Source organism: Penicillium mononematosum (assembly GCF_028829835.1).
Source record: "Penicillium mononematosum strain IBT 11891 chromosome Unknown utg000001l:1.0-4488741.0:1.0-4491989.0, whole genome shotgun sequence".
Classification (NCBI taxonomy): Eukaryota; Fungi; Ascomycota; class Eurotiomycetes; order Eurotiales; family Aspergillaceae; genus Penicillium; species Penicillium mononematosum.
Window position 1 is genome coordinate 2,874,275 of NW_026643271.1, and position 15,382 is coordinate 2,889,656.

General features: G+C 47.9%; 7 protein-coding genes across 7 annotated transcripts; 6 read left to right on the forward strand and 1 right to left on the reverse strand.

Annotated features, from left to right (window-relative positions):
- Positions 1-420: 420 nt before the first annotated feature.
- On the forward strand, positions 421-1,331 carry N7519_001071 (SDR family oxidoreductase; the record flags this gene model as incomplete). The annotated part of the gene is made up of 4 exons (XM_057287849.1): positions 421-460; positions 514-827; positions 875-1,245; positions 1,295-1,331. The coding sequence occupies 4 exons, from the start codon at positions 421-423 to the stop codon at positions 1,329-1,331; spliced, it is 762 nt and encodes a 253-aa protein (XP_057153932.1).
- Positions 1,332-2,179: 848 nt separating this feature from the next.
- Positions 2,180-2,854, forward strand: nctB (negative cofactor 2 transcription regulator complex subunit NCB2; the record flags this gene model as incomplete). Its single annotated transcript, XM_057287850.1, has 4 exons — positions 2,180-2,201; positions 2,261-2,287; positions 2,407-2,666; positions 2,735-2,854. 4 exons carry the CDS (start codon positions 2,180-2,182, stop codon positions 2,852-2,854), a joined length of 429 nt encoding a protein of 142 aa, XP_057153933.1.
- Positions 2,855-3,497: 643 nt separating this feature from the next.
- Positions 3,498-5,681, forward strand: N7519_001073 (uncharacterized protein; the record flags this gene model as incomplete). Its single annotated transcript, XM_057287851.1, has 4 exons — positions 3,498-3,629; positions 3,681-5,058; positions 5,114-5,263; positions 5,287-5,681. 4 exons carry the CDS (start codon positions 3,498-3,500, stop codon positions 5,679-5,681), a joined length of 2,055 nt encoding a protein of 684 aa, XP_057153934.1.
- Positions 5,682-6,184: 503 nt separating this feature from the next.
- N7519_001074 (putative C2H2 finger domain protein (Kin17)) lies at positions 6,185-7,330 on the forward strand (the record flags this gene model as incomplete). Its single annotated transcript, XM_057287852.1, has 4 exons — positions 6,185-6,335; positions 6,386-6,543; positions 6,598-6,619; positions 6,672-7,330. The coding sequence occupies 4 exons, from the start codon at positions 6,185-6,187 to the stop codon at positions 7,328-7,330; spliced, it is 990 nt and encodes a 329-aa protein (XP_057153935.1).
- An 808-nt stretch (positions 7,331-8,138) lies between these two features.
- N7519_001075 (MFS transporter) lies at positions 8,139-9,833 on the forward strand (the record flags this gene model as incomplete). The annotated part of the gene is made up of 1 exon (XM_057287853.1): positions 8,139-9,833. The coding sequence occupies one exon, from the start codon at positions 8,139-8,141 to the stop codon at positions 9,831-9,833; it is 1,695 nt and encodes a 564-aa protein (XP_057153936.1).
- Positions 9,834-12,536: 2,703 nt separating this feature from the next.
- N7519_001076 (uncharacterized protein) lies at positions 12,537-13,694 on the forward strand (the record flags this gene model as incomplete). The annotated part of the gene is made up of 3 exons (XM_057287854.1): positions 12,537-12,752; positions 12,805-13,428; positions 13,500-13,694. 3 exons carry the CDS (start codon positions 12,537-12,539, stop codon positions 13,692-13,694), a joined length of 1,035 nt encoding a protein of 344 aa, XP_057153937.1.
- Positions 13,695-14,002: 308 nt separating this feature from the next.
- On the reverse strand, positions 14,003-15,187 carry N7519_001077 (putative glycosyl transferase; the record flags this gene model as incomplete). Its single annotated transcript, XM_057287855.1, has 1 exon — positions 14,003-15,187. One exon carries the CDS (start codon positions 15,185-15,187, stop codon positions 14,003-14,005), a length of 1,185 nt encoding a protein of 394 aa, XP_057153938.1.
- Between the last annotated feature and the right edge of the window lie 195 nt (positions 15,188-15,382).

Consider the following 15,382-nt stretch of genomic DNA (forward strand, 5'->3'; position numbering starts at 1 on the left):
CGGCGGGGGCCCCACGAGATGAATAAGCCCCGCACTAAACCTTTCCTGGTGCTCTGCCACTATCCACGGCCCGTCAAGCTTCATATTATTATTCTTTGTCATAATTGATATTCGGCATTAAAGACGCCTGCAAATAAATTTGGAAGTAAGTCATACCACCTCTCTAGAGATCCCAAACCCTCAAGTTACTGGCTCTACAGTGCTGTTCAGTCATGTTCATCCATATATCCCGAGAGAGCTCAAGCATGTTTATGGAACAATTCGTCTCTCGGCGTATAAAGCAATGCCGAAACCTGTCACTATGCGTTCTCCTTGCTGCTATCATTCAAATTTCAGCATCTTTTCTACCATTCACTCGTCACAGTGTTGATTTTCTATGAGAAACTTCACATCGCTAACACCACCTTAGCATTCATCAAAATGGCAGCCAAGACCATCATTGTCACAGGAGCTTCAAGAGGTACCACCCCTCAAACTTTGTGCATGGCCATATGCTGACATCAACCCCTCTAGGCATCGGTCTTGCTGTGGCCAAGTATCTGCTGACGGCACCCCAATCCCACAATGTGGTGGTGGTAGCCCGCAGCGTCGAACCCCTCCAAAAGCTCAAGGAGCAATACAGCAAACAGGTCGCAGTCCTGAATGGCGACCTGTCAGACTTTTCTCTTGCCCAACAGGCCGTCGACACAGCCATCAAGACCTTCGGCCAGCTCGATGGAATGGTCCTTAACCACGGCCTGCTAGGCCAGATCGGCAAAATCGCCGATGCTGATCCGCAACAGTGGAAGGAAGGCTTTGATATCAACTTTATCAGCTTAGTTGCTTTTGTACGGGACCTACATCATATCTACCATGCACTACTAACAAAATCCAGGCCAAAGCGGCTCTCCCGGCTCTCCGTGCGTCCAAAGGAAAGATCATCTTCACGTCTTCCGGTGCAGCAGTTACCGGCTACCGTGGTTGGGCTCTCTATGCTGCCACCAAAGCCGCCATGAACAACTTTGCCATGAGCCTGGGTGCCGAAGAACCCGATGTCACCTCCGTGTCTATCAGACCCGGTATGGTCGACACTGAGATGCAGCGCGCTCTGCGGGAGGACCATGCCACAGCATTGGACGCCGAAATGCACTCCAAGTTCACCGGAGTCCACAAGGACGGCAAGCTCCTCAAGCCCGAACAGCCCGGCCATGTCATGGCCAAGCTGGTGCTCGATGCGCCAAAGGAATTCACCGGCCGTTTCTATTCGTATGTGCAATCCCACACAGATTACGCGAGAAATACTAATTATTGGCAGATGGAACGACAAGGAGCTCGAGGGTTTCCAAGAATAAGAATATCATTGATAGCTAATGTAAATTTTTGGTTGATATCTGTGATCTTCATAGCAAGTCAGTAAAGATCGCCATATAGCAATGAGTGCAAGAATTGAAGCAACGATTGTTTACAAGTCAGTCGAAAGATGAAAAGCAATACATTTTAGAAGCATTAGGTGCAGAACACCTTCATGTTTAGCATGGAATGTAAAGGTATACATCATGTAATTGGAATTGAAAATATAGCAAAATTTCTGCGCGTACCTTTTAAATAGTACAGATGTAAAGATCCAATCCTTTCAATTGTGTTCCGCAAATATAATCCAAGCAGAAACGAGCTCCAAGCTATAATAAGAGAAGAATTTCCTGTAAAATTCTTCAATAAAGTTAGCAACAGCTTCAACAAATGAAGTGAGATGCAAATAGGCAGAATTGATAGAGATCAGATAGTCCGTTTGGCTAGGACAGGTAAGGTCACCATGGAATGTATGATAGGGGCGACAAGCAAAGTTCATCATGATAGGAATTGAGAAAAAGAGATTCGAGCAAGAGCTTACCATTAGTGTGTGGCCTTGGAAAGAGTCAATCTCATTTGAAGGACTCTTTCCAAGGTAGTTGGAGGAGAGTGAAGACTGATGAAGAAGAAATAAAATAGGAAAAAATTTCAGCACCATTTATGTGGTCCAAAGCGGTAGTATTCTGCCGGCAAGAAATTGTACTTAACCCCGTCGCGCGTCTGCGATGGGCCTTGAAACTTTGAGCCCCACGCAAAAGATCAAAGAAATTAAAGCATCCCTTTCTGCGTCTCTCCCTTAAGATCTGACACTTGTTCTTTATTCGCTTGTCATAATATTACCTGATTCGCTATGTCCGACCGAGAATTCAACTGTAAGTGATCTCTGGATCTTGGCCGCCTCCGCGCAACCTGCTGACCTGTACGTGAATAGCAAACGATGACCTATCGCTGCCCAAAGGTACGGTGCAACCCCCAATGTGTATAGCTCTTTGTGCGCTTCTTTGCCACTTCATCACCCGTGCACTTGTGGCTTCACATATGTGTTTGCTAGCATTTGCTAACTTATCTCTACGATAGCGACGGTCCAGAAGATCATCACTGAGATTTTACCACCTAGCTCCGGCCAAACCTTCTCAAAGGATGCGCGCGACTTGCTCATGGAATGCTGTGTTGAATTTATCACACTGATCTCCTCCGAAGCGAACGATATCAGCGAGAAGGAGGCCAAGAAGACCATCGCTTGCGAACATGTGGAGAAGGCATTGCGGGATCTCGGTTTCAGTGATTATATCGCTGATGTACTCGCTGTCGCCGAGGAACACAAGCAACAGCTGAAGGTATATTCACATTTGCTTAGATCTGTGCCACCTTAGATACCAGGCTGACCTCTGATCTTTCATTATAGTCACGAGAGAAGAAACAGAGCAAGATGGAGCAAAGTGGTCTAACAGAAGAGGAGCTGCTAAGGCAACAGCAGGAGCTATTCAGGTCAGCCACTGACAAGTACCATGCTGTCCCAGAATAGAATCACCTAAGACTCATGCTGGTCATAGAGTGGAAAGGATGATGGCGTTTTGTGTGTCCCACCGGATTTGTGGGTCTGGAGTTTTTCTGTCATTCAAAGGTTTCTGTTTTCCCTTTTTTTCCCTTCCTGTGCTTTGTGAAGATGGGTTGTGGGCAGGATATACTATTTAATGATGCGACAACGCACAATGCATTTGTTAATTGCATATGATGTGAATGTTCAACAGGCATGATCCACCTCTTACTAGAAGGGCCAACAACATATAGCATATATTCAATAATAGTGTCTGTAAGCCACCATGGCCTTTAGTGCATGTTCACAGATCTTGTTCTAGCTGAGTTCAAAGATAAATCCTATCCAATTGACTGTGTATAAGTGACAGTGCACCCGTTGTATATATGTACATTTCGAACTTAACTTCGATATTTGATTATTCATTCATCTTAAATGAAGTACAGCCCTGGAGTAGTAAATCAATCACAGTAATTGAGCAAAATTATTCTGAATTAACAAGTTTTGTTTGTATTAATCGAAGTTGATTGTTGCCTTGGAAAAGTAGACGCCGAATCTCCAGAGACATTTCCTGTTCAACATTGACTCCACTACACGTGATTTCTGATCCGCCCAAATCACACTAGCCACAATGGGAAGAAAGCGCCAACGCAAATCGAGCCACCGCGGAGCTCCCGTGCGCAGTCATCACTCGTCGCAATCGTCGCAACGCTCTTTACTGCCACTGGTAACAATGCCTCCCTTTAAGGATGAGCATGTCCTGGTATGTTTGGTTGTTCATATTTTGTCGTTCAAAATTAACCCATTCATCTAGCTAATTGCGCCGGGTTCGCAAATGACCTTGGCGCAGCTCGGCCTGCCTGAAACATTCACGCCCGCGCGATTTCGGTTCCCAACACGCATGTTCCCCGCTGAAAAGAAGGGAGAATATGAGCCTTACCGTGTCCATGAGAGACGTCAAGAGGTGGTGGTCAAGGTCAACAATGACACGGATGCCCCAAAGCCGGACGTGGAGATGAAGGACGCTGAGCCCGCCGCGGCCGATGGTACCACAGCCACAGAAACCACCGTCAACACCGATGAAAATACCCAGGATAATGGCGATTCAACCAAGACTGTAGAAGAGGTCTTCTACGAGGAGGACCCGGCATCCGACGAAGGGGCAATCTATCCGATCGAGAACGGGCGTATTGTCGACTGGCCCTGTTTCTTCGCCCTGCTCACTCACATTCACAATACCTTGAGTCCACCTTTCCACACCCCTATTATGCTTATTGGTCAGCCAGTCTGGTCTGCACGCGATCGTGAAGCAATTACTCAATTTGTCTTTGAGAAGTTCAAGGCACCCGCGTTTAGCCTTATGGACTCTGCTCTTGCGGCTTGCTACGGCTATGGTACACCCACAGCCACTGTTGTCGATGTTGGAAAGGGCAAGGTCGATGTCACTGCTGTGACAGACTTCGCAGTCAATGAACACGGCAGGGGAATTGCACTGGAGGGGTGTGGTGGAGACGCTATGACCGATCGTCTTGTTGAGCTGCTGGGTCCGAAGGGATTTACCAGAGAGATGTGCGAGCAGCTCAAGCGAAGCAATATTACTGAGATTCTGCCCCCGGGAACCCCACTGCCTGGGTCTTCTGCTACTGCGCGCCAGGGCGCCAACCCTGCCGCTGCTGCCTCGACGGGCGGATCAGATGGAGATGAATCTGCCCCGCGCGGCCCAGGAGACGGCACTCAGACAGGAATAGAGGGCGATAATGGTGACGAAGAGGAGGGTGTTCTCGATGTCGCTGCGATTGTCAGCGGCAACCCCACTGAATACCTTGCCAATGTCGAGAAGGAAAAGACAACCACCAAGAAAGGCGCAGTTGACCCCAAGGGAGCCCGCCTACCTAACTCGAAGAAAGAGAAGGCGTCATTCCAGTTCGAGGAGTTTGTTCAATTGGAGGGAGAGAAGGCAGCAGCCAACGGTGCTCGGCAATATATCCGTCATACTCGGGATATTGAAGTCAGTGTTGAGCGTTTCCTTTTAACTTCGCCTCGCTCGAAGGCCGGAAACCGCCTGACTAGTGGTATACTCGAAGATATTGCGACTCAGGTTCACCACACCATTCTTGCCGTCCCAGATGCTACAAAACGAAGCGAGCTTTGGGACTCTCTGATTATTGTCGGATGTGGAAGCAAGGTCAAGGGTATGTTTTATCATTGCTACCTAGGGTTTAGTTCCTTTTGCTAACATTAAAACAGGTTTCACACAGGCTTTGCTGGCTGTCATCACGCAAAAGTTCATACTTTCTCCATCCGGCACCATCTTCACGTCTGAAATCCCTTCAAACTTCACCACCCCCTTCCGACCGGTGCCAACACACCAGCTCCTATGGGTCAACCCGGCCCGATGTACCACCCCACGGCACCTGGAGTAAACCCTCTCCTTGTGGCTGCTACTCACAACAATCCCGGTCTGCCCGGTGGCATGCCCGGCACACCCTCCATGGACCCCAGCATGATGTCACACCACCGTTCAACAGGCCACTCCCAAACTCCAACCTCAGTCAAGACCCTGAAGCTTCCTGAGTATTTCCCAGACTTCAAGGACCAAGGCAACAGTAACGCTCCTGGCACCAGCGCTGGGGGTACACCAGGCGCGCCCGGCACGTCCCAAGGCGGCCATGGAATGGAAGAGGCTGTTTTCCTCGGCGCTCAGATGGCTGCCAAGGTTTTCTTTGTCATTGATCAGGGTCTCAGCAAGGGTTACATGAGCCGGGTTGAGTACAACGAGAGCGGACCATCTGCAATCCACGAATACATCTTGTAATGCTTGCAGACTCGGTTGTTTGATACTCATGCTATTCTATCCCATATTTCTTCGCCTGTTGTTGATGAACACTTCCGCCTTGGCAAAGTTGGCTGGTTTGTCTCCGAAATATGTCTTACTTGTTTTATGTACGCTATGATCCTAGGTAGAAAAGCGATCTCAGGATGGCGTAGGCTTTGGGGGAGTTCTATTTAATTTTATCAGGATAGTTCAATGAAGGTACTCGGCTTCACTTCATGTTCATCCATCTAAACATTGAATTAAGGAATCAACTAACCAGCCTTGGAAACTCAAGGGACTAGGCCTATTTGGTACGTGTCATGTGATGTATTATATAATAATCCGGCTTATCGCGTTGATCTGCGCCACATCCAAGCTTTCTCACGACTCGCTTTCAACGCTTCTCAACATACCCCATCTTTCTGATCTCTTGACACTTCGGAGCTTTCCTTCCTTGTCGCTTTCTTCGAACGCTTATCCGACTTTATTTATCAACACACAAAATGGGCCGCGCGGAGGCTGGCACTACAAAAGCCATCGGCAACAAGATCAAAAGCAAAGGATTGGGTCGCCTTCGATGGTATTGCCAAGCATGCGAAAAACAATGTCGAGATGAAAACGGGTTTAAGTGTCACACTATGACTGAAGGGCATGGTAAGGAACTCCATCCTCTATATCCTGGCCACCGGCTAACTTTATGTTAGTGCGACAGATGATGATCATTGGGGAAGACCCGCGCAAGCACATCAGAGAGTTTAGTCGCGAATTCGAGCGCACTTTCCTCGAGACCCTCAGAACCACGCATGGAACCAAACCTATCAACGTCAATCATTTCTATAATCAAATTGTGGCCGATAAGCAGGTATGTCTCTAGTATTTCACTCTTTTCTGGTCATTCTGGCTAACTTCTTCATAGCACATTCACATGAACAGCACAGGTATGTCGCGACGGAAAGGATAAACGAGGACTAATGCTAACTTTGGTGGCAGAATGGAAAAGTTTATCACAGTTTGCAGCCTATTTAGGCCGGGAGGGAAAGTGTCGAGTTGAGGACACCGAAAAGGGCTTGGTCATAGCGTGGATTGATAACAGTCCAGACACACTTCGCCGCCGGGAGGCCATCTTAAAGAAAGAACGCCAGGAGAAGGGAGACGAAGAGCGAGAGCAACGCTTGATTCAGGACCAGATTAAGCGCGCCCAGCAAGCGGCGCTGGCTAGCAGCACTACGACAGAACCGGAACCCGAGGCAAGATTGTTGCAGAGGAAGGAAGGAGAAAAGATGACGTTGAATCTTGGACTTGGCTCGAAGAAGACAGATGCAAAGCCCGCCTCGCCTCCTACGGTAACAACGACGGCGGAGTTGCCGGAAGAAAAAGATGCACCGATAGGAAACACCGACTCTCCCGCTCCGTCTGCGCCTGCCGCACCCGTCAAAATATCGATGTCAATGGGTGCACAGAAGCCGAAAAATGTGTTTGCTGCAGCAGCTAAGAAGAACCCTTTGGCTGGGAAAAAGGGTTCTATATTCACAGCGCCTAAGAAGATGACTGAACAGGAAAGGATTATGAGAGCTGAAATGGAAGCAATGGAGCGAAAGCGATCCCGTCCGGACTCCGGGTTCACGAACAAACGACCAAAGATCACTTGAAGTGACATGGTTTACATAGAGAAAAATACATACCCAGCTACCCGGCCCATGCGGTTGAGCCTATCACCATGCACAAACCTTATGGGAGGCTTTGGGCCGGGTAAGTCGTTTCTTCAAATTCCTTCCGTTTGTATCATGCACAGTATGTGGGGCTTCAAGAGGTATTCGACCATGTTGCATTCAAACAGTTGTCTTAACATTGTCCATAGGTGATCGTACATAAAACCGTGGGTGGAATCCAACCTCCGAAATATGTCTACAACTATTCCCATTAACCTTCTCCAAGCGACGTCGAGTTTTGTGATCTATTTGGAAAGTGGGATCGAAACCTACCTGGGCATCGCATATATAGCAATTACTTGCTAGCATTCACGCGAGCTCTTGGTGTTGAATGGAAGACTGACGTGTCTGAGACCTCCACGGGCCGAAAAAGAATCGGGCCGTTGGAAACCTGATCGGATCAGGTTTGAGACATTAAGCGCAGTCTGGCCTATCGGCAGTGATATTACGAATCTAAAGCTGGGCTGGGTTCAGCTGCACGCATTTTTATAGTAAATGTACACACGGCGATCGCTCGGACCGAGCTTTTGCCGCTCACATAGCGACTGAGCCATTTTCTGCGATGCCGACTTTCCGGTGATCGTCCGGTACATCTCGGAGATGGGTCGGCGTTGCAAGTATATACCTGACACCTTTGCAAGCCTCCTTGGGAGTATAAGTATCTGCAATATCACCTTCAAGTATCTGGCACGACATTCTAATACTCCCAAAAGTCCTTCCATTGCCATAGGCTCTCATATTCATTATTATGTCTTCAACAATACCAGAAGAAGGCTCGGAGACCCCAGAGCCTTTGCATGCCCAGCACCTATCTATGGCCGAAACCCAAGAGAGCCTCCGCAACCGGGGCATCGCAGACACCCCTCCGGCATTGGATTACAACTACCCAGCTATTGGACATGACAAAGACCCTGTATTCCCCGAGGAGTACACTGTTGAGACCAGTACTGGCCTTGTTCCCCAAAGAACCCTGGAGCAGATCCGATCTCATGGTTCTATCTCATCGACGAAGATCGGAACACCAACAAACGAGGTCAACACCGACATCGAAAAAGGAGGAAAGGGCCCCACGGAGTTTGTAACCTTCACCATCGGTGATCCTGAACACCCCTACAATTGGTCCCGTGCTTATCGCTGGTATATCACTCTTGTCGCCTCGGCACTTGTGGTATGTGTCGCATTCGGGTCCTCCATCGTCACTGGAGGACTGGGTTTGATTGAAAAACAATACAATGTCTCTCTCGAAGTTGCGATCCTAACATGTTCAATCATGGTCTGCGGATTCGCAGTTGGCCCTCTACTCTGGTCTCCCCTCTCTGAGATCATCGGCCGAAGGCCTGTATACATCATCTCACTCGGTTTATATGTGATTTTCAATATCCCATGCGCTCTATCCCCAAACATCGGTGGCTTGCTCGTCTGCCGATTCCTATGCGGTGTCTTCTCTAGTTCAGGCCTTTCCCTCGCTGGTGGTACCATCGCCGATATCTGGAGCATTGAGGAGCGCGGGATGGCTATTGCTTACTTTGCTGCTGCACCCTACTGCGGCCCTGTGCTTGGCCCTATCGTGACAGGTTGGATCAACGTTGGAACGGGCCGCCTCGACCTCTTCTTCTGGGTGAACCTAGCCTTCGCCGGTGCTATCATGACCATGATCGGCCTTGTCCCAGAGACATATGCTCCAGTGATTCTTAAGAGACGCGCCGCGAAACTCCGCAAAGAAACCGGAAACAACATCATCACCGAGCAAGAAAAGACGAAGCTCACATTCCGAGAAATCGCTCGCACAAGCCTGATCAGACCCATCACTATGATCATGACAGAGCCCGTCCTCGACCTAATGTGTATGTATATCGTGCTGATCTACGCAATGCTGTACGCCTTCTTCTTCGCATACCCGGTGATCTTCACCAAGCTCTATGGCTACAACGACGGCCAGATCGGTCTCATGTTCATCCCCATCCTGATCGGCGCCGGTTTCGCCCTAGTTGTCACTCCCGCCATCGAGGGCAAGTTCCGGAAAATCTGTAGCACGAGATCTCCAACACCAGAAGACCGACTCCAGGCAGCGCTGATTGGTGCGCCTTTTATCCCAATCGCCTTCTTCATCTTGGGCGGTACCTCCTACAAGCATATTATCTGGGTTGGACCTGCTTCGTCGGGGATTGCCTTTGGTTTCGGCATGGTGTTGTGCTACTATGCAGTGAATAACTATATCATCGACTCGTACCAGAAGTACGCTGCATCGGCCTTGGCGGCTAAGGTCTTCCTCCGCTCTGGTGGTGGCGCGGCTTTCCCGCTGTTTACTACGCAGATGTATGATCGTCTTGGGTTGCAGTGGGCTTCTTGGCTGCTTGCTTTCATTGGGGTTGCCATGGTTTTCATTCCGTATATCTTCTACTTTTTTGGGGCGGGGCTGCGCGCAAGACTTAGTCGGGACTAGGAGAATTGTTGATGATGTTGTTGTTGTGTCTTTCTTTTTCTTGGAGAAAGGTTAGAACGTTCGGGAGGATAAGATCGGTGGAGAGACGAAAGTCCTGATTTGGACATAACTTTGGCGGATAATGAAATAATAGACCTAATGATAGAACATTCCAATAATAATAGTTTGAATCAATTCGTGCAGAATATTGCTATGCCCGACCCTTATAGGCCCGTTACATCCGTTCTATCTGGCGGAAACCCGCTATTGCAGGTTCTGCAACCTGTCGATGGAAACGGGCCATATGGCTTGTGAGAAGGGACTCTTGACATTCCTCATCGGAATAATATTTTACATAACTCTAATATTCGGTGCGCACTTGTGAGTACATCGATCTTTAGGAGAAATAGTGACTTGACTTGCGGAAAAAGCCTTCGGCTAAAATAAGAAGTTCGAACGCACCTTTGGAAGAGGTGTTGGATGGAACTTTTTGCGACCTTGACAGAGAAACATGAGCTTCCGCCCTTGAATATGAATGACTCTTGTGCAACTCCACGCTAGACTTGGAAGTGAACCCCTTTGGGGGGGATTGAAGTATCTCTAGCCACCTAAGTCCGTATTGGAACTGGACTGAAGATAAAGGCTGTCTGGATTGGTAGCCTAAGACTGTAGAAAATCGTCAAATGCATCTTCCCATGATCTTTGTAACCATTACAACCTACGCTGTATTAATTTCATAATGGCAGTTGACGGATTTTGCGGAAATGGTTACATTCTTAGCCGCACGCGGTAATTGACGGGACGCTTTGAGAGTGACGGGATGTAGTAGGAATGCAAGACAAAGTCACTTATATGATCTCCAGTAATTTAACAGCATTTGATGACTGTTATTCCATCGTACCGATGCATATAATCCATTTAAGCAATTCCTCTTTCATTAGCATCCCTAGCGGTGTCTCACAATGATTTCTCAATTGGCTAACAACACCCGCAAGATAATTTCAATTGCTATCGGAGTGTTTTTGGCGTACGCACTACTGTCGTTTATTATCAGAGACATCGGAGACACCGGAGACACTGTGTGGCCACATAAATTGTCGCGTTTTTCACAAAGTGGCATACGCGATGGCGATTTCGACCACATCTCAAACACCACCCTTGGGGTTAGTATTCGCTTCATGTATTCTACACGATATCAACTGGTTTGGGGTTAACCAATGTCTTTTATCAGTTTGAGCACATATATGCTATTGGTTTAAAAGAGCGCACAGACAAGCGTGATTTCCTTACAGTATCAGCCTCGGTCACCGGCTTCGAAGTCGATTGGGTTGACGGAGTTCACTCACAAGAACTACAACAGAAAGCGCTACCAAATGTATGCATTCAGGTTCTTACTTCATAAAGCACTTACTGATGGTCGAGGGTAGGGATACAACCTTTCAACTATAGAGCCTAATGCGGTTGGATGTTGGCGCGCTCACATGAATGTATTGAACAGGTACAGTTGGCTTCCCTATCCTCTCTTCTTCAATCTAATTTAAGCTGTTTAATCTAATCTTCGTGGGAGAATCAGTGTCATTACCAACTCTTATTCCACCGCCTTGGTACTAGAAGATGATGCCGACTGGGACGTGAACATCAAGACCCAACTCCGTGAATTTGCTCGTGGTCTTCACTCTCTAAAAGGGGACAAAAAAGGTATCCAAACAGGCTCCTTACGGAACTGATTGGGATCTTCTCTGGATTGGAGGGTGTTCATCAAGGGCAGATAAAAATGAAACTCAATTCTACGCCATCCCTGACGACCCAACAGTCCCAAGTCTCGAACGCCGACGCACATGGTTTGGCCCGCTGGACAGCTGGAAAGAGGTGTTTTCTGAAGACTCGACACGGTTCATTTACCGCGCTGAAGAAGGCTGTTGCACTTATGGATACGCAGTTACCGCCAGAGGGGCGAAGAAGATCCTTACAGCTCTAGCCATCGATCACATAGAGGCACCGGTTGACCTTGCTATGTCTGAATTGTGCGGTGGCGTTGGTGACCGTGAGCGTATTGAGTGTTTCGCGCCATTCCCAATCTCATCGGAACATATAGACCAGCGGGTCCAGCATTCAAAGATTCCGATATTAATAGCGGCGACCAAACTGTTCATGAGGAACAAGCTTATAACCTTGTATACAGCACACGACGCAATATTCACAGATTGGTTTCTGGTGCAGAAACGGTCCTTTCACAATGGGGTGATGAGGCACCATGGTCACCAGGAGAAGTGAATCCGAAAGAGCTTGTTTATCCACGGGGCTACCATTTTCACTAGTTTGATTGCGATCTCTCTTTTCCTTCTGTGACATGCTGTTCTGTTACTATTTTTCAATTATATGGGGATCAAGATAATCAATTTTTGTCCTCGATTGTTTAAGGTTTTATTAAAACTGCATTTAGAGCAACCGTTGCATTGAAGAGTTAAGCCTCATTCCAGGAACGGATATAGCCAAGAGATAGAATAGGAGGATATAAGGGCTAGAAAAAGGAAAGAAAGGTAAAAAAGGGTAGTCCAATGCTAGTCCAATGCTACGGTAGTGGGACGAGGGTGGTATCCCGATCTGACTGCAAAAGTAAATCTAAGAAATTCTTCCGTAGGATACGAGACTTGGACTTAATTAGAGTAGCTAATTTCTTTCTACACATATTGTTCAGAAGTTTGCTGCTCACTCCATTCAAAGATGTTTACCTTTCATGAGCTCAGATCAAAGCTCAAGGAGGCAGAAGGATGGTCTCGCAATTACTTCAAATCCGACACGGAGGAATTGGGCCTTCTCGAAAAAGCTGATGATTCGGAAGGTCAATCTCTCGATCTATCAGACGACGAAGACAGAGCCCCTGGAAAGCTCCGCCTGGTGCTGTCCATCACGACCAATATCGTTTCGACGGTTTCAATAGTAAGTGAGCACCAAAGAGACACACCTATTCTCTTTCGCTAATCATCTGTAGGTTTTCACAAATAAATACATTTTCTCCAACGAAACACTACGCAATTGTCAAATGGCCTTCGCGTCTTATCACTTTTTCATTACCGCGCTCACTTTGTGGGTACTATCGCGGCCTTTCTGCGGTGCTTTCGTCGCCAAGTCAGTCTCTCTTCATCGGAATGTTCATCTGATCGTCCTGATGTGCGCTCAAGTCATCCTTCAAAACATCTCCCTGGCAAATTCGTCTATCATATTTCACCAGCTCGTGCGATTGTTACTAACGCCTGCAACTGCTTTGCTGAGCTTCTTACTCTATCGCTCTGGCATTCCCAAGGCATCCATTCTCCCCATGATTGTTTTGTGTGGAGGTGTCGGAATTGTATTCTGGTCCGATTCATATTCGACTAATACAGCCGTTTCAACGTCTTCGAAGGGTGTTATATGTGCATTTACCGGTGTCATTGTTAGCGCCTTTTACACATCACTGGTTGGAAGCTATCAAAAAAAGCTGCAAGTGAACAGCATGCAGCTCTTACTCAACCAAGCACCAATGAGCGCCAGCTTACTTTTGTGTATGGTTCCCTTTCTTGATACACCGCCAACAACCACTGTACTTTCACCATCGTTATATATCGCGATTCTCGCAGTGAGTACTTCCTTTTCATTGACGTTACCCTTTCACGGCATCAAAGCTCTGAGTGCTAACCCCTTGTGTAGAGTGGTTTATTTGCTTGTCTCGTCAATGTGTCACAATTCGCTGTAATTGATGCTGTAGGTCCCGTTAGCAGCACGGTCATTGGGCATTTGAAAACATGTACGATTGTGGGCTTGGGCTGGTTCCTAAGTGACCACTCTGTTTCGAAGCAAAGTATCGCCGGGATTCTCATGGCTTTGCTTGGAATGAGCTGGTAAGTATTCACTTCCTCAAAACATACCCCGCTCTAATCAATTATTTTTCGAACAGGTACATGGTTACTATTCTACAAGGACGCAGATGAAATGCAGGGATAATGTGGGCTATGACAGTACTCGAGTGACATGCGTTTCAAGAAACGGGCAAGCGGATGTGAGATGAGGAATGACGGATGTCAAACATGTAAAGCAACCTGAGAAGACTGGTCGTATCAGGAATGGAATTACTTGCCTAGAGGAATATTTCAATATTTACCCATAGAATACGCAAAAGACAGCCGAAATAATATCTATTTTGTGGGTTTCAACTACTCTATAAATCGCCGAACCAACATGTTAAACCGAGTGTTCCGTGTCATTACAATCTCGGGCGTCAAGTCATCCAGCTGTGGCGCCACTTGGTGCCGGGCATGATAAGCGAGTTGATGTGGGTACATACTACCATTGTGGCTGGCAAGGGTCTTTCCAAACTTCCCGGCCTGGGCATCAGTAAGCGGCTCGTGCATATACTGTATAGAGTCCCAGCTTGGCCAGAAGAACGCCGATGGTGATAAGGTGCAAACATCTTCTGGGAACGCCAGAGACCACTCCTTTGGGAGTATGACCGAGTGGGTGTTCCACTCGCCTACCTCAAAGGAGCTGTAGCTCTCCTTCCAGCGGTTCATGAATGCGGCTCCCTTCCGCCCCAGAATGATGCCGTTGCAGAGCCCGAAGCGGCCACGACCCTCGTTTCCGAGAACCGTGTCCTTTGGGCTATGCAAAAGATCGTCAAATGGCTGCAGAGCGATGATATCCGTGTCGAGGTAGATCCCGCCGTCGCGATGTAGTATGTCTAGCCGCATCACATCCGAGATGTGGGCTAGGTACCAATTCTCTTCGACTTGTTTCGGATATTCTTGTTCTAAGTCATGGTGGACGAGCGTGATGTTGGCGTGCAGCTTGCGTAACCACTCATTGTCGTCGTTGAGGTCGGTATAATGTAGATTCAGCCGGTCTGGTTGGAGAGACACTAGTGCGGCCCGCATCGCCAGATAGCCCACGAAGGATAGTTCAGTCCGATTGAGCCATATAAAATTTACGACCTTCGGGATCGGATTGGGGGACAATGTCCCACTCTTGGAGCAGTGTCGCTCTTCCGGAGTCTCTTCAGGGATGTCGTCGAATTCTTCCTGGGGCTCTTCCAACCCTTGAAGACCATGCGGGTCCTGAATATTGTCTGCGGTGGTCCCTATGGTGGTATTCGTTCCGGTCAATGCTTTTGCACTCGTGGCGCTCTCCGTAGGACGGTAGATTGAGCTCTGTTGATCTCCAGCTAGCTCGGCCGGTTTCCCTTTAAAGGGTGGGCGGGTGTAGTAGGTGGTCACATGTTGATATCCGGCAGCAGCGCGATTAAAATGCCATGTAGTTGGTTGAGGAGTACCCAATAAATAGAGGATAGTCACAGACGAGATCACCAGAATTGTGAACTTGGCGAGAAAATTGAACCGAGACATACTGGACTTGCGCGTGTCAGATATCCTGCAGTGACCAGAGTCAAATGGGAATGTGGCCCGTGTTAGCGATTGCTTTACGATGCTAACATAGCGCAGGCGCCATAACATTCGAGGTTTAATGGTTCTGCAGTGACCGGAAATGGCATCACGATGCCAAATTCTCGGTTTATTGGCGCTCTGATCAAGGCTTCTATG